Source organism: Canis aureus, chromosome 1, assembly GCF_053574225.1.
Source record: "Canis aureus isolate CA01 chromosome 1, VMU_Caureus_v.1.0, whole genome shotgun sequence".
In the NCBI taxonomy this organism is placed as follows: Eukaryota; Metazoa; Chordata; class Mammalia; order Carnivora; family Canidae; genus Canis; species Canis aureus.
The window spans coordinates 116,854,858-116,873,220 of record NC_135611.1 but is presented as its reverse complement, the minus strand read 5'-3'; the positions used below and the strand labels follow the sequence as shown (position 1 = coordinate 116,873,220).

General features: G+C 37.6%; 2 protein-coding genes across 14 annotated transcripts in view; one reads left to right on the top strand and one right to left on the bottom strand.

Annotated features, from left to right (window-relative positions):
- ZNF382 (zinc finger protein 382) overlaps positions 1-18,363 on the bottom strand; it is a 121,461-nt gene that overhangs the window by 66,457 nt on the left and 36,641 nt on the right. For all 4 annotated transcript variants that reach the window (XR_013382004.1, XR_013381949.1, XR_013381989.1 and 1 more), the window contains exon 5: positions 17,962-18,105. The gene's annotated coding sequence lies outside the window, so the exon portion shown is untranslated. The remainder of the gene's footprint in view (positions 1-17,961; positions 18,106-18,363) is intronic.
- ZNF529 (zinc finger protein 529) overlaps positions 1-18,363 on the top strand; it is a 78,137-nt gene that overhangs the window by 55,981 nt on the left and 3,793 nt on the right. For 7 of the 10 annotated variants that reach the window (XM_077902631.1, XM_077902700.1, XM_077902901.1 and 4 more), the window contains 3 exons: positions 10,856-10,981; positions 13,396-13,490; positions 14,424-14,550. In XM_077902631.1, the coding sequence (XP_077758757.1) occupies positions 10,856-10,981; positions 13,396-13,490; positions 14,424-14,550 (348 nt within the window). The remainder of the gene's footprint in view (positions 1-10,855; positions 10,982-13,395; positions 13,491-14,423; positions 14,551-18,363) is intronic. The other 3 variants (XM_077902974.1, XM_077903051.1, XM_077902757.1) reach the window with 1 other exon arrangement.

Here is an 18,363-nt window from a genome sequence, read left to right as displayed (position 1 = left end):
GCCAAAGGCAGGTGCTAAACCACTGCGCCACCCAGGGATCCCCAAAAAATATTTTTCATCAACATTTAATATGAATCAATGTCAAATACTGCAGATATTGATAACATATAGCTTACCATACTTTAACCTATTGGCTACTCTTAGAGATACTTAGAATTATCATAAACTACTTTATAATATATATAGATCATTATAATAGAATTTTATCTGCTTTCATATCTGTTTCTTAGGAATTTCTAGAAGTTACATATAAGCCAAACATCAGATATTTATTAAGTGCCTACATTATGCCAATATTGTTATGTAACTAGTGGAGATACTAGCATTAAAGAGACATAGCTTCTATCTCTTGTTTATAATTCATCATGTAAATATAAACTATGAATAGGACTAAAACTATGGTAGGTTATGGTAAAGACTATTTTTTAAAAATCAGACAATGCACCTTTGTAGTTGTTGAGAAGAGATATTACGGAGACAAACCTAAAGCTTAAGGTTTTGACTAACTTACACTAAAGCCATGGTTTGTCAAAGTTCTGCAAAACAACCTCAAATTGATGATGTTCCAGGACTACAGAATTAGGAAAAATGGTAGTTTAATCAGCGAGGAGGAAAGTCACATAGTGTGAATAGCATGAAAAACTAGATGTGAGCTTCTGGTTGAGTCACACAGTCAATGCTTAATTCTCCTAGCAGCAATTAGTAAAAACATATGTGAAGGTCACCTGACTTCTGGTGTCCAGGGTTTTTAGTGAGGGTCAGAAACATTGGCACAGGGCAACTATGCAGTTTACTTGAGCTACTCAGTTTCAAGCCCCTCCAGAGGTCAGATTGACACATTCATTCTGCCCGGGGCCCCTGGCAAACAAAACAGTTTACTGTAAGTCACATTGTTAGCATAAACTATCTGGTATAGCTCTGAAAAGGTTTTAAAAGGAGGATATTGTAAGGGCTCCCAGCTTATCTCACAGGAGCTAGTTAAGGGCCATTCCTTTCTTTGGAAAGTGCAGTTTGTGTACTTTAAGCCCACAAAGTTAATTTTTACTGTATCCATGAGATATCCATGGAGGTGAATTTATTTAATAATAACCCTTATGGTTCTGTGTATTTTGGTAGGTTGTAAATTATTTCTAACTTTCCAGCAAGTTACTTATACTCAGATTTCACTCCATAATGAAATAATTCTGAACTGTACAAGCAATAACCAGAGTTACAACTTGCTTTTTAGTAAGAATATGGATTCTGTGCCACCTGGGTAGCTCAGTCGGTTAAGTGTCTGCCTTTGGCTCAGGTCATGATCCCAGGGTCCTGGAATCAAGCCACAAGTTGGGCTCCCTGCTCAGTGGCGGCGGGGGGAGTCTGCTTCTCCCTTTCCCTCTGCCCTGTTCACTCATATGCATGCTCTTTTGCAAATAAAATCTTAAAAAAAAAAAAAAAAAAGAATATGGATTCAAAAGTCACCTCTGCCACCTTATCGTTACATGTTTTACATTTTTTCCTAATTGAAACATTAATAGACACTATGCAAAAGATATTTGTTTTTAACATGTATATATTTATACCCATTTAACCATCACATACATAAGATAAAGCATATTTTTAACACAGCAGGGTGTTCTCTTCTGTTTCCTTCCAGTAATTACCAACTTGCCCCTACCCTCAACAAAGTTAACTACTGTTCTTACCACTATTATGATAGGTTAGTTTTAATTAGTAGATTCATATAAGAGTTCATATAAATGTTATTTTATATAATGTACTTTTTTTTTAAAGATTTTTATTTATTCATGAGAGGCACAGAGAGAAAGAGGCAGAGACACAGGCAGAGGGAGAAGCAGGCTCCATTCAGGGAGCCCAACGTGGGACTCTATCCGGGGTCTCCAGGATCACACCCTGGGCTGCAGGCGGCGCTAAACCGCTGCACCACCGGGGCTGCCCAATATATAATGTACATTCTTATCTGGATTCTTTTGCTCAATCTCACATTTATGAGAATTATCTGTTTATGCTATTTTATTATTAGGTAATATTCTGTAATTAGAATAAATTCCATTTTATTTTGCCCTGTTCTTTTTTTTTTTTTTTTAATTTCTATGACCAATGTGGGGCTTGAAATCAATGACCCCAAGATCAAGAGTCACATGCTCTACTGACTGAGCCAGAAATAGGCCTCTGCCCTATTTCTTTCGATAGACATTTGTGTTAACAGTTTTAGGATAGTGTTGGAAGATGCAGCGAAAATAATTCTGTGTTTTGATGGACACAAATGATTGTTTCTACTCGGCATATATACAAGAGTGGAAGTGCTAAGTCAAAATGTATATACTGCTTTCATAGATCCTGTCAAATAGTTACCAGAAGTGGTTGAATAGTTCACATTCAACACCAGTAACCTTACTTTTGTACAGTTGTAACAAGTAAAAAAAAAAAGTACAAATAAACTCTTAGGGCAAGGGTCAAGAAGCTTTATTTGTAAATGGGTAGATATTTAACTATTTTAGGTTTTATGGATTATACATTCTATCATAACTAGTTAGCTCTGCAGTTGTAGTACTCAACAGCTATAGATCATGTCCAAGTGAATATGTGCACTATATTTGGATAAAACTATTTACAAAAACAGCCAGATATGTTGGTCTTTGGGCTATAGTTTGCTAATTCTTTCTCTAGCACGTTTCTAGACATTTTTTCCTTACAGTCCTTCAGAGGAAACATTTTGAGACTTTTTTTCCCCTGAGTACCCTGCTGTGACAATTTAGAACCACAGATGTACACATAAAGAAATATGTGCTTTGTGTATATTTGTCTTTATACATAAAAGCAGTAAGAGGGGATCCCTGGGTGGCTCAGCTGTTTAGTGCCTGCCTTTGGCCCAGGGCGTGATCCTGGAGTCCCAGGATCGAGTCCCATGTCAGGCTCCCTGCAGGGGAGTCTGTCTCTCTCTGTCTCTCGCTCTCTCTGTCTCTCATGAATAAATAAATAAAATCTTAAAAAAAAAAAAACCAAAAGCAGTAAGACTCTCTCCCTCCTCCATCAATTTTCACTTATTTGGGGGAATTTTATTCTGATTGAGACTACATGCTTCAGTGTAAGTAACCACTAAAAGAATTATATGAGGATGTATAACAGAAATTTTAAAAGAGGAGTAGAATGGGATAATAAATATGATTAATCCCAAAAAAGTTGAGAAAAGAGGAAGAGAGTACTAAGTACAGATGGGACAGGTAGAAAACCAAAAGGGTAACAGGATTATTAAATCCTGTAAAAAGTACTTTAAAGGTAAAAGGATTAAACACTCCAAACTAAAGACAGTGTGAGCTTGGAATTAAAAAAAAAAAAAAAAAAGCCATTGCTGTTTACAATGAGAGACATATTTTAAATAAAGGGACCCTGATATATTGAAGTTTTAAAAATGGAAAGAGATATTGTACACTAATACTATGAGAAAGTTGATAAAAGCTATATTGGTATCTCTAAAGTACATTTGAGGGGATCCCTGGGTGGCTCAGCGGTTTGGCGCCTGCTTTTGGCCCCGGGTGCGATCCTGGAGTCCCCGGATCGAGTTCCCCGTCAGGCTCCCGGCATGGAGCCTGCTTCTCCCTCCTCCTGTGTCTCTGCCTCTCTCTCTCTCTCTCTCTCTATGTCTATCATGAATGAATAAATGGATAAATCTTTAAAAATAAAATAAAATTAAATTAAAATAAAATAAAATAAAATAAAATAAAATAAAATAAAATAAAATAAAAAAATAAAGTACATTTGAAACCAGAGTATTGGGGCAGTGGTTGAGCATCTGCCTTTGGCTCAGGTCTTGATCCTAGGATCCTGGGATCCAGCCCGGCATCAGGCTCCCTGCAGAGAGCCTGCTTCTCCCTCTGCCTAGATCTCTGCCTTTCTCTGTGTGTCTGTCATGAATAAAGAAATAAATCTTAAAAAAAAAAAAGTAAAGCAGAGTATTACAAATGATAAAGGAGCATATTTCATAATAAAGAGATTAATTTTAGAGTAAAATATTTTGTTTTGACAAAAGTATATAGCTTCAAAGTATATAAAACACATTAATAAAATTAAGAAGAAAAAATACAAATCCATTATCATGCTTAAAGATTGATCACACCTCTTTTAGCAGTATTTACAACAATGAGTCGAAAACTCTGTGTGGGTAGGTCTAAGTACAGGTATCAGTGTAGAGGCTTGCTAGTAGGCTTTGTTAGTTCTATTTTCTACTTTCTGACCATGGTAGCCAGGCAGGAGGGTCTAGTGTGGATGAGCTCTAGAAGGTGTGGATGGGGGGCTGGGGAAGATCATCTCCCTAGGGTATGTATGACTGTCATAATCCCACATCCAATCTATATCAACCAAATGGTGGACTGGCTAGAAACCTTTTTGCTACATTGTCTCTTCCCTCTATCAATGCAGATGTTCTCTGCTCTGAATCCATTATTGGAGAGCTCTGTTCCCTGATGTTTGTCCCTCTTGTTGAGTATACTTCGTGTGTGAGTTCAGCAAGAGGTGTTTGAAAGCAGAAGGACAGAAAAAAGTGGTGTCAACTCAAGTCATTTTAGTGGCTGTAAGCCACATCTAGTCTAATAGTCTCCTTTATCTCTCCTAGACCTGGCTTCTTTGGAGTCTGCTTTTCCTGTCAATGAACCACCAATCGACTTTTTTCCCCTGCTGCCTTTTTTTTTTTTTTTATAACCGCTTTATTGATGTGTAATTGACATGCCATACAGTTCACCCATTCAAAGTATACTACTGTATTCTTTAGTATAATCAGATATGTGCACATATCACCATGACCAAAATTAGAACATTTCATCACCCCTGTATTTCCTTACCCCTGTATTTTCTACTTCACATCTCAGCCCTCAGAAAACACCAATTTAGTTTCGGTCTCTAGTTTTCCTTTTCTAGACTTTTCGTATAAATGGAATCATCTAATATGTTGTCTTTTGTGTCCGAGGTCTTTCACTTAAAATGTTTTCAAGGTTCATGCATGTTATGAAATATCAATCAGTGCTTCCCTCCTTTTCATGGCCAAATAACATTCGACTGTACAGATATACCATATTTTTTTTTAAGATTTATTTATTTATGATAGACATAGAGAGAGAGGCAGAGACACAGGCAGAGGGAGAAGCAGGTTCCATGCCGGGAGCCCGACGCGGGACTCGATCCCGGGACTTCAGGATTACGCCCTGGGCCAAAGGCAGGCGCGTAACCGCTGAGGCACCCAGGGATCCCCAGATATACCATATTTATCTATTCATGCTATTAAGGACATCTGGGTGTTTTCCACCTTTTGATGATTATGAACAATTCTGTGAAGAATATTGTGTTCAAGTTTTTGTGTAGATGTACATTTTTGTTTCTCTTTTCTCTATGCCTACCAGTTGAATTGCTGTCATATGGTAACTCTATTTCGAACATTTTTAAAAACTGCCAGACTATTTTCCAAAGTGACCACACTACTTTTAATTCCAATCAACAGTGTATGAGGGTTCTGATTTATCCACATCCTCCCAACACTTATATCTGACCTTTTCTTTGTAGATATCCTAGTAGGTATAAAGTTGTATCTCACTGTAGTATTTTACCCTGCAAAATATATTTAAGTAAGTTTATCATATTAATAATTTTTAAGGTTACAATTCAGTGGCACCAAGTACACTTACATTGTTATGCAACCATCATCACACATCTCCAGAACTTTCTCACCTTCCTAAACTGTGAATCTCTGTACTCATAGTGATACTTTTTGACTCCCTCTTATTTTCCTTTATGTTTTATAGATATCTTGGTTGTGGTTACCATGGGAAGAACATACAATAAAAATCTATTTTAAATTGACATCAACTTTGATCACATACAAGACCTCTACTCCTTTTCAGTTCCACTTTAGATTAATGAAGTCATGAATTATATTTTTATGTATTGTGTACATATTGTAAATATATAACTTTTTTACTCATGTATCATTTATATTCTGTAGAAAACAAAAAGTGGAGTCAGAAACCAAAATTACAAATATACTGGCTTTTATATTTTCTTCATGTACTTTCCTCTGCTGTTTTTCTTTATATTTCCATATAGCTTGAGTTACTGTCTAGCTTCTTTTCATTTCAGCCTGAAAGTCTCCCTTTGGCATTTCTTGTACAGAATGTCTAGTGATAATGAACTCCCTCAGTTTTTCTTTATCTGGGAAAAGTCTTAATTTCTCCCTCAGTTTTTGAAGAACAGTTTTGCCACATATAAATTTTTCAGTTGACAGTTTCTTTTAGCATTTTAATTTTTTTAAAAGATTTTATTTGGGGATCCCTGGGTGGCTCAGCAGTTTAGCGCCTGCCTTCAGCCTAGGGTGTGATCCTGGAGACCCGGGATCAAGTCCCACACCGGCTCCCCACGTGGAGCCTGCTTCTCCCTCTGCCTATGTCTCTGCCTCTCTCTCTCTGTGTCTGTCATAAATAAATAAATAAAATCTTTAAAAAAAAAAGGTTTTAACTGACAGCACAAGTGAGGTGAAAGGCAGAGAGAGAAGCAGACTCCCCACTGAGCAGGGAACACAACATAAGGCTTGATTCCAGGACCCTGGGATCATGACCCAAATGGAAGGCAGATGCTCAACTAACTGAACTACCCAGACACCCCTGATTTTTTTTTTTTTTTAAGTAGGATCCAGACCTGAACTGAGATGGAGTAAAATACTTTAATTAACTGAGCCACCCAGGTGCTCTTTTTTTTTTTTTTTTTTGTCTATGTCTATGTCTATGCCCAGTGTGGAGCTTGAACTCACAACCCCAAGATCAAGATATTCTACAAATTGAGCCAACTGGTGCTCCTCTTTTAGCATTTTAAATATATCATCCCACTGCCTTCTAGACTTCAGAGTTTCTACTGCAAAATTTGATAATCTTATGGAGGATCCCTCATACATGATGAGTGTCTTTTTCTCTTGCTTTTTAAACATTCTTTGTCTTTCAACATATTGATGTTAATGTATTTTGTGTGGGTCTCTTGGGGTTTATGGTTCATTGAGCTTCTTGGATCTGTAAATCCTTGTTGTTCCTCACATCTGGGAAGTTACTGGTATTATTTCTTCAAATAATCATACTGTTTCTTTTTCCTTTTGTGACTTCCATATTGCAGGTATTAATCTGCTTGATGTTGTCCTATAAGTCCCTTATGCTTCATTGGCTTTTAATCATTTTTTTCTTTTCACTTCTCAGACTTGATAATTTCCAACAAGCTGTTTTCAAGTGTGCTGACTTGTTCATCATCCTTTTAAAGTCATCTCTGGAACCCCTTTATAGAATTTTAAAATTCAGTTACTGAATTTATCAGGTCCAGAATTTCTTTGGTTCTTGTTTTTTAATTTGTTTCTTTGGGGATATTCTCATTTTGTTCATGCCTTTTTTCTAATTTCCTTTACTCCTTGTCTATTTTCCTTTAGTACTTTGAGCATATTTAAGACATGCATTTTAGACTCGTTGTCTAGTGATGCTAATGTTGATTTCTTCAGGAGATTTATTTTGTTCTATTGATTGGACCATGTTTTCCTGTTTCTTTGCATTCTTTATGAATTTTGTTGAAAACTGGGAATTTGATAGAACAGCCACCTCTCCCAGTCTTTGCAGACTGGTGGTATAAACCTTCATTTATTAGTAGGGCATGTTCTGAGCCTTGAATCAGCCCAGGATGAAAACACATGGTCTTCGTTTTTTTTTTTTTTTTGCTAGGTATATACTATGCCTGTGCCTGCATATGTGCTTTTTGCTCGGTGTTCCTTATACACCACTTGCTTAATTTCTATGGATGCCTGGGTGGTGCAATTGGTTAGGCGTCCAACTTGGTTTCGGTTTAGGTGGTAATCTCCAGGTCCTGGGATTGAGCCCCGCATTTGGCTCTGTGCTCAGTGGAGAAGTCTGCTAAAGTTTCTCTCTCCCTCTGTCTGTCTGCCTCCTCCTCCCCTGCCCATGCTCACTCTCTCTCAAATTTTTAAAAAGAATAATGTCTTAATTTCTAAAAAAAAAAAATCTCACCACAAGGCACCTGAATGGCTCAGTGGCTACGCATCTGCCTTTGACTCAGGTCATGATCTCAGAGTCCTCAGATCAAGTCCCACATCAGGCTCCCTGGAGGGAGCCTGCTTCTTCTTCTGCCTATGTCTCTGCCTCTTTGTGTCTCTCATGAATAAATAAAATCTTTTAATAAAAAAAAGAAATCTCACCACATCTTCTGTGGGCCTTACAGGTTCTATTGTGTTTTTTTCCCTGTAATCTCCTGCCCCAGGCATCCATAGGTCTGTAGTCCCCCTGCAGATTTTGTGAACCATGGTGACTGCCACAAAATTCTGTGGCTCTTTACAGCAAAACATCTGAGCTATGCCATCATTACCTGTCTGAACTCCAACTCAGGTAAAAGAGAGAAAAGTCCATTGAGCAGCCCAAAGACCAATTGGAATATTACAAATGAGGTGTGTTACTACTTCCAGCCGAAAGGAGGGAACTATGAAATAGAACAATTCTTCCAAATTGTGCCAGCACTAGGGTAAGGGGAAGTAAAAGCCTCACAAAGATTTCCTACTGTTTTCACTGTGGTTTTTACTTGATTGAGCATTTCCTTGTTGCCATAGGTCTAAGATTTCTAAAATCTGTATGAAAATATTTTAGGGATCCCTGGGTGGCTCAGCGGTTTGGCACCTGCCTTCAGCCTAGGGCGTGATCCTGGAGTCCCGGGATCGAGTCCCACATCAGGCTCCTTGCGTGGAGCCTGTTTCTTCCTCTGCCTCTCTCTGTATCTCTCATGAATAAATGAATAAAATCTTAAAAATTTTTTAAAAATTTTAGCCAGTTCTAGAATGTAATTTTTAGTTTTTAGTTTTATTCTTTGATTCTGAAGGGCCTGGAGCTTCCAAGTCTGACATCTTGCTGCTTTCACTTTCTCATTGTGGTTCTGATACTTATTTCCCTCCCTGATCAAGACTTTTAGAATTTTTTTCCATGTGCTTATAACATTTGTATATCTTCTGAGAAATGTCTACTGAAATCTTTTGCCAGCCTTTTTGTTCTTGAGTTGTAGGAGTCTTTATATAATGTGGCTATTAAACCCTTATCGAGTGTATCATTTACAAATACTTTCTATCCTGTAGATTGTCTTTTTAGTTTTTCCAGCAATTTTCTTTGATACACAGAAGATTTCAATTTTTATGAAGCTTAATCTGTCCATTTTTTTCTTTTCTGCTTTGGTGTCTTAAGCACCCACTGCCGAATTTAAGGTCATGATGATTATTCCTATAGTTTCTTATATGAATTTTATATTTTTAGGTCTTATACTTAGGTTGTTGATCAATTTTCTTTTAAATTTATTTATTCATGAGAGACACACAACACACACACAGAGGCAGAGACACAGGCAGAGGGAGAAGCAGGCTCCTTGCAGGAAGCCCGATGTGGGACTCGATCCCCAGGACTCCAGGATCACACCCTGAGCCAAAGATAGACAGTCAACCGCTGAGCCACCCAGGCGTCCCTGTTGATCAATTTTTAGTTCATTTATGTATATATATTGTATATATTGTAAGGAAAGGGTCTATTTTCATTCTTTTGTATGTGGATATCCAGTTTTCCTAGCACCATTTTTTTTCATTTTTTAAAAATTTTATTTATTTGACAGGACAAGCAGGGGGAGCAGCAGGCAGAGGGAGAGGGAGAAAGCAGGCTCCCTCCTGAGCAAGGAGCCCTATTCAGGGCTCAGTCCCAGGGCCCTGCAATCATGACCTGAGCTGAAGGCAGACACATAACCAACTGAGCCACCTAGGCGCCCCTTCCTAGCACTCTTTGTTGAAAAGACTGTCCTTTACCCATTGAAAGGTTTTTGCAACTCTTGTCAGAAATCAGTTGCAGGGGTAGCCCCGGTGGCGCAGCGGTTTAGCGCCGCCGGCAGCCCAGGGTGTGATCCTGGAGACCCGGGATCGAGTCCCACGTCGGGCTCCTTGCATGGAGCCTGCTTCTCCCTCTGCCTGTGTCTCTGCCTCTCTCTCTCTCTCTGTGTTTCTCATGAATAAATAAATAAATAAATCTTTAAAAAAGAAAAAAAGAAAGAAATCAGTTGCAGTGGGATGCCCGGGTGGCTCAGCGGTTGGGTGTCTGTCTTTCGGTCGGGGTGGGATCCTGGAGTTCCCGGATCAAGTCCTGCATTGGGCTCCCTGCACGGAGCCTGTTTCTCCTCTGCGTGGGTCTCTACCTCTCTCCCTCTGTCTTTCTCATTAATAAATAGATAAAATCTTAAAAAAAAAAATCAGTTGCAGTGCCTAGGGTAGCTGAGTCAGTTAGGCATCTGACCCTGATTTTGGCTCAGGTCATGATCTCACCGTCCAGCCCTGTGGCATGGAGATCCCCACTCAAGTGGGAGTCTGCTTTAGATTCCTGCTCTGCCTGTCCCTCTGGCCCTACCCCCACTCCCTCAAAAGTAAATAAATAAATCTTTAAAAAGTCAATTGACTAGAGATATGTGGGTTTAATTTCTGTTCAGTTCCATTCTGTTTATCAATATATCTAATACGGCAATGTTCAATTGGTTTGATTATTGTAGATTTGTAACTTTTGGACTGGGAAATGCTAGTCTTAATAATTTATTTTCCAGACTTTTGGTTATTCCGAATCTCTTGCAGTTTCATACGAATTTAAAAGCATGTCAGTTTCTACAAAGAAGCCAGCTGGGGCTCTGACAGGGGTTGCATTTAATATGTAGATTGTTTTGAGGAATATTGCGATCTTATGGTCTAGTAGTCCAGTTCATAAACATGGGATAACTTTCAACTTAAGTTCTTTCACTAGTGTTTTGTCTTGTCCCCAAGATTGTGAATCCGAGAAACCACCATTGAGCCGACACCAATGTAAGCACACGAGGGTGCTCAAGCTTAGCAAGCTCGAGCTTGGTCCAAGTATACCCATCACAGCGGAGCAGGAACTTGGACCCAGAGGTGGGTTACAGCTGGATTTTTATAGGCTGGTCTAGGGGATTTCCAGTAAGGGTTGGGGGGTTTCTCAAGCCCTTGTTTCCTCATCCCGATATGGAACTTCCCATTAAGGGCATGCTCTGCGGTTTTTCTTGGAATTGACTTGGGCTAGAGGCCACAGTTGTTACTCATCTAGGGGCCAGGGGTGGGGGACATTTTCTGAATTTCTTGGGTCCCACATTTTGTATTTTTTAAGGTACACAGTTTGCATTTTTGTTAAATATTTTATTCTTTTGGACTGTTACAAATGGAATTCTTTTTCTTTAGAGAGAGAACATATGCATGCAAATACAGGTGGGGTGGGGGTGGGGGATGACAGTGGAATCTGAGTGCAGGGGCCTGAGGCAGGGCTCAGTTTCATGACCTGAAGATCATGACCTGAGCCAAAATCAAGAGTCAGACACTTAACTGACTGAGCCATTCAGGTGCCCCAATAAATAAATAAATCTTAAAAAACAAAACAACCTTTCTTTCCTCAATCATGTCATTTGTTTTGGGGCTTTAAGGATATATCTTCCGAGTCTTATCTTCTTGATAGGCTGACCTTTATCAACATATGAGAGGTTTCTTATCTTATAAAAAGATTTTATCTTTTTGTATCTTTAGATATAAAAGTTTAAGTACATTTGTATCATATTTTCATTCTTTCAATCTCTTTTAGTTGAAGAGTCTAATCGATTTGCATTTAATGTAATTACTGAGGACTTGCTCTTCTACCATTTTTCTACTTGTTTTCTATTTATACTGTATCTTCTTTGCTTTCTATCCCTAATCAATGACTTACTCTTTGTTCCATTGATTTTTTTTGTAGTATACCATTTCATTCCTTTTTTATTTACTATTCATTATACCATTTGGTCACTAGCACTTATCCTGTAGATTTGAATTAAAGATCTGTATTTATGATGAACTGTTTGAAATAAAGCCAACTTTATTCGGAGATCTTAAGGCCATTCTCAGGTTCAGTGATTTGCTAGAAGGACCCACAGAAGTCAGAAAAGTGTTATATTCAGTTATGTTTGTTTCCAGTGCAAGATAAAGATTAAAATCATTAAATGCCAGATATTCCAGGGACTAGAGGTAATCTACCAGGAGCTGGTTAAGGATCTACACTTCTGTTTGGAATGGGCAGGGCTTAAACATTTCAAACCTGGTGAGTCAAACCTTCACTGCATAGCAATTTAGGTCATGAGGATTATTCCTATAGTTTTTTTTTTTTTTAATTCAGTTTATTTTTTAAAGATTTATTTATTTACTTATTTATGATAGACACAGAGAGAGAGAGGCAGAGACACAGGCAGAGGGAGAAGCAGGCTCCATGCCAGGAGCCCGACATGGGACTCGATCCCGGGACTCCAGGATCGCGCCCTGGGCCAAAGGCAGGCGCTAAACTGCTGAGCCACCCAGGGATCCCCTATTCCTATAGTTTCTTATAGGAGTTTTATATTTTTAGGTCTTATACTTAGGTTGTTGATCAACTTTTATTTTTTTTTAATTTTTATTTATTTTTAAAGATTTTATTTATTTATAGTATGGAAATATTTTGCTCCTGTAATTGCTCCAATCTTCTTTTCTAATATGGTTAGTCCCAGATTATAACTTTATATATCATGTGCCCTTTAAATATGTTTCTAATTACATTTTATGAGGTCTTTAAAGACATTGCAAAAAAGGAACAGCAAACACAAAATACAATACTACTGGCTTATATATTTGCCTTTTAGTTGCCTTAACCACTATTCTTTATTTCTTTTAGCTTTATTGAGATATAATTGGCATATAACCTATTAGTTTTAGGTGTACAATATGATTTAACATAGGTATATACTGCAAAATGATTACCAAAGTAAATTCAGTGAACATCCATCACCCTGAGAACCTTTTTTCTTCTGATGACAACTTTTAAGATATACCATTTTAGCCACTTTCAAACATGTAACACAGTATCATTAAGTATAATTACTATCCTGGACGTTAACATCTCCTTGACTGACTTTATAACTGGAAATATGTACCTTCCTTGAACACTTTCATCCATTTCATCCCCAGTATTCTCTCCAGTGCCACGCCCAAGGTACATATTGCATTTTGTGTGTGGCTGCTAGACAGAAGAAAATCTCTGTCCCTTAGCTGCATTTTCCTGATGAGCAATGTTGATCTATTGCTTCTCCCAGAAAGATAGCCATCTAACTAGTAGTGAGGAAGCCTGAGTTCTTGACTGTACCAATATGGAATGGAGTATTTGTCTCACTAAGATGGGATGAACAAGGGAGTGTTTGGTTCAGATACTGCAATCTCTCAGCTTGCAGTAAGTTTTAGATTTGCCTGAACAAATGTTTTTTCATTTGCTATATATTTTTATATATAATTTTCACCAGTTTTGACGGGGGAGCATGTCATCAGAGTTCCTCAGGCTGTCATGGCAGAAATGGAATTCCCTGGCCGATTCTTTACAGTTCTAAGCATGGACCATGTAAGTTGCTGGATCTGTCTCCTTTGTGAACATTTCCTTTTTCTGAACCTTCCTACCAAATAGAGCCTGCCCCACATTCTCAAGTTTTCACTTTCTAGTGGGAGTTGGAACTGCGCATAACAGTAAAACTCCTATGTGCCGGTCTATTCTCCAGAAGATGTTCAGCGGTCTTACTTGTTCAGTTTTTTGTCAATAGCAGCTATAGAGTAGAAATGGAATCCCTAGATGCAGGCATTTACCATACTTCTTGGATAAAGAAAAAGATATATCCATTTGATTACATATGGGCAAACTGTACTTCTCCTGAAGAGATGTGAGTTTCCAGTAGACTGGATTTAATCTTGACTGGTCTCTGTCATAGATAAATAGAGGATTGTAGAGTTTCAGAATTGGAGAAGACCTTATCCAGTGTAAATGTCTAAATAAAATTAAGCCGGTATTTTTTCACCAAATAGACTACTCTATAGCCACTAAAAAGTACTTATTAAATAGTCTGTCATTAGAGGTAAAAGTTCTGATCAGGTCATGTTAAATAATTACTTAACATAGTATTGAACTTGGGTCTGCAAGAAATTATAAAGTAGTGTTCACATCTCATTTTCTAAGATATTTCAACTCACTTTTATTAACTCATGCAACAGGCATGTAGTATGTGTGCAATGTGCATGAATACATTTTTTTAAATTTGTAAACTTTTTATTTCCAGACATGCTTACCTAATTTAAAAATCCTATAGTATTCAAGATTTCTCTGAATCAAATGGATTAAGTATAGTTCTGTTTCAGAGCACTTATTTCCTACTTTCCATACCATAACCTTCCACCCATGGCCTACTTTGGTTACTGTTTAGTTTACTTGCCATAATACAATTGTTTTCTTTTTTTCTCAAAAATATTTCCTTCAATTTCACCTATATATGGTTTGTTGTTTCAGGAATTGGTGACATTCAGGGATGTGGTCATCAGCTTCTCTCAAGAGGAATGGGAGTATCTGGATTCAGCTCAGAGGGACTTATATTGGGATGTGATGATGGAGAACTATAGCAACTTGGTCTCACTGGGTAAATTTATCTGCTTAATAGAATTTAAAATATGCTCTATTGAATATCAATATCAGTTGCTTTTTAGTAAACCCAAGGCTATCTTTTAAGAAAATAGGTACATTTCTTCTTCCTGTTTCCAGAGGCATGGGTTGAACATTGTGTAGGAGATGACACCTCCATTAAACACTTTCATCATTCTTTATGATGTTTGTACCTTCTTAGGACCTTCATATTTCTACTTTCTGTGATACTAGGGAATTTAATTTGAATTGTAGAACAGATACAGCATATTGTGATTGAAGTCAAAATTGCTATAAATGTTTTGTTATTTTCTAAACCACCTTTTTGAAGAATAGCTAAGAAACTGTGTCCTGATTTATTATGATTATTAAAAGAATCTGCATAATTTATGTTAGATGGGTGAACAGAATTCATGTTCATGGCCTCACATGTACTGTCCTATACCCGTTTTGTGGTTAAAGAACTTTGCATTTAACAGTATTCCAGCAAGGATCTTTTAATGATTTAGAAAGCTACCTGTTTTTCTGTCAGATCACATAGTTCTTGCCATGTACCAGGCCCTGTTCTAAGCACTTTTAATATACTGAATCTTTTAATTCTTAAGTAACCCTTTAACTTGAATACTAGTTATATTATTTTGCTAAGACAAAGAGTAGTTAGGCAACTTCTCTTGGATTACACATCTAATTCGTGTCAAAAGGAGATTTTCTACCCAAAGTAGTCTGACACAAAAGCTGATGTTGTTAAGTAGTACAATAAATTGCCTCACAAGACAAAGGACTCTTCATACTTTGTAATTCTGTGGTCATTCTAAGGTGAATGGTCTTTCAATCTCACATTTCTCTTCTCTGAAATCTATCAGTATCATTTCAACTTCATTTATTAAAAACCAATTCTCTTAAGTGTTTTTATAATTATAGTTATTTTTTAAACCTTATATTTCTTTGTTGTAAGCAGGTTGTTCCATTTTTAAGCCATTTGTGATCACCTAATTGGAGGAAGGGAAGTTGTTCTGGAGGGTTGTGAGGGATATGACAAAAACAGAGGGCCAGGTGAGTGAGGGCTGGTAAGAGGAAAAGCCATCACCAGAGTAAAAAAGCCCAGGCTTGTCTGGGAGGTGGGTTCCTATGATGTTTTTGGGAAACTCCCTTTAAAGCCCTGTGGGAGAAAGCCCAACACCTGTGGAAGCCAATTAAGATCTTCCCCAATGCAACCAACATTTTTTCCACGATGTTTTGTATTCAGATTTATAAGTTATCTTGACAAAAAACTATGGTCATTTATATACTCAACATTTAATCACTGTCCACACTGAGATAAATATGGTGGTAGCCCTATGGTGAGAAAAAAATGGTACAGATCTTGCTGTTATGTAATTGATGCACTAGTGAGACGTATCATAAACAGGAAAACAAATAATTAGAAAATGTATCATATATAGTGATAAGTGCTATAAGGAAGGGTAAAACAAAAAGAATAAAGAATAATGGAGAAACAGCGAGTTCACACAGTATAGTAAGAAAGAAATCTCTGTGAGGGGCACTTGAGTGGCTTAGTTGGGTAAGCATCCTGCTTTTGATCTTAGCTCAGAATTTGATCTCAGGGTTTTGAGTTCAAGCCCTGTGGGAGCCTACTTAAAATTTAAAAAAAAAAGAAAATCTCCATGGTCTTACCTTGTCATCCTATAAATATGTAGTTCCTTATTATCAATTTACCTAATGATTTCTACAATTAAAAATCTTCATTTATATCATTTTTTAAAAAGATTTCATTTATTTATTCATGATAGACACAGAGAGAGAGAGAGAGATAGAGGCAGAGACACAGGCAGAGGGAGAAGCAGGCTCCACGCAGGGAGCCCAATGTGGGACTTGATCCCGGGACTCCAGGATTACACCCTGGGCTGAAGGCAGGCGCCAAACTGCTGAGCCACCCAGGGATCCCACTTTTTTTTTTTTTAAAGATTTTATTGGGGATCCCTGAGTGGCTCAGCGGTTTAGTGCCTGCCTTCAGCCCAAGGCGCGATCCTGGAGTCCTGGAATGGAGGGAGTCCCACGTTGGGCTCCCAGCATGGAGCCTGCTTCTCCTCCTGTGTCTCTGCCTCTCTCTTTTTCTATGTCTATCATAAATAAATAAATAAATAAATAAATAAATAAACAAACAAATAAATCTTCTTTAAAAAAATAAAATAAAAAATAAAGATTTTATTTATTCATGAGACACACACACACACACACAGAGAACATTTATATCAATGCTTTCTAAAGCTGTCATTCCTTCTGTATTTATTAGTTGCCCACATGTTCTGTTACTAGCAAGGGTATTTATGTTCTTCATCCAATTATAACTAGTGACTTAAAATGGTGCATCTGAAATTTTCTGACTTTTTCTTGTTTATGTCTCATGATGGATTAATTTTCATTGGTTCAGTTTACTTAGGCTCACCAGTGTGGATTCTTGATGCCCGGTTGTATGGATATCAAGAAATTTCTTATGGTGATTTTTGCATACCTCTGACTCCATTCTTTAATCTTTTTTTTTTTTTTTTTTTTTTAATTTATTTATGATAGTCACAGAGAGAGAGAGAGAGAGGCAGAGACACAGGCAGAGAGAGAAGCAGGCTCCATGCACCGAGAGCCCGACGTGGGATTCGATCCCAGGTCTCCAGGATCGCGCCCTGGGCCAAAGGCAGGCGCCAAACCGCTGCGCCACCCAGGGATCCCTCCATTCTTTAATCTTTAAACTTATTCTTGCTTGTTGAGAATTTCCCAGGCTCACTCTATATTTTCCCTATTCCAGATCAGACACTTGAATTGATGAAGAGTGTATTCTTCTGCTCTTTTAAGTCTTCTAAGTTTTACGGTTTCTGTTGTAGTTTTAAAAATCAATACTAGGTATTATTTTTACTTATTTACTTAGCATTTTAGTACATAAAGTTTTTTTCCCCTTCCTTTGATTTTTGTATTATCAAAATGGTGGTCTCATTAGCTCCTTCAGGTGATTTGTGTGTCCTCTACGAATAATGCAACAGTTAAATCATGTCTCCATGCCTTCCACCCTCACACTGTAGTAGTGTGTATATATTCAGATTTCTTGCTTACTGTCACAACAGTCAAGGGCATATCTTCTCCCTTCCCTACAGCAGATCATGGCTTGGATCTTTGTTTTAGGAGCTTTAGCTCATTACATGTTTTATTACCACACCTGAGCAACAGGCATGCTTATGATTTTCTGTTTCATGGGAGGTGAGTCTCTAACAGTTTTATCTGTCTAGCAAATTGCTCTTTTTCAATTGTTATGGCTTTTGGGGTTTTTAATATCTATTTACCTAGAAAATAACTCACCATTTGTCAACATTTTCAAATTCATTAGCATAGCCATCTTAAAAAGTATACATTACTGGAATACCTGGGTGGCTCAGCGGTTTCGCGCCTGCCTTTGGCCTGGGGCGTGATCCTGGAGTCCCGGGATCGAGTCCCGCGTCGGGTTCCCAGCATGGAGCATGCTTCTCCCTCTGTCTGTGTCTCTGCCTCTCTCTCTCTATATATATGTCTATCATAAATAAATAAAAATAAATCTTTAAAAAAAAGTATACATTACTTACTTTAATTTTTTACAACTGACCCTTCAACAACACAGGTTTGAACTGTGTGGGTCAACTTACACATGAATTTTTTGATGCAGGTAGTACAATACTGTATTTTTTCTTAAGTTCTTAACATCTTCTTTTTTTAGTTTATTGTATGAATATAGTACATAATATGTATAACATGTAAAATATATGTTAATCAACTATTTGTTATTGGAAAG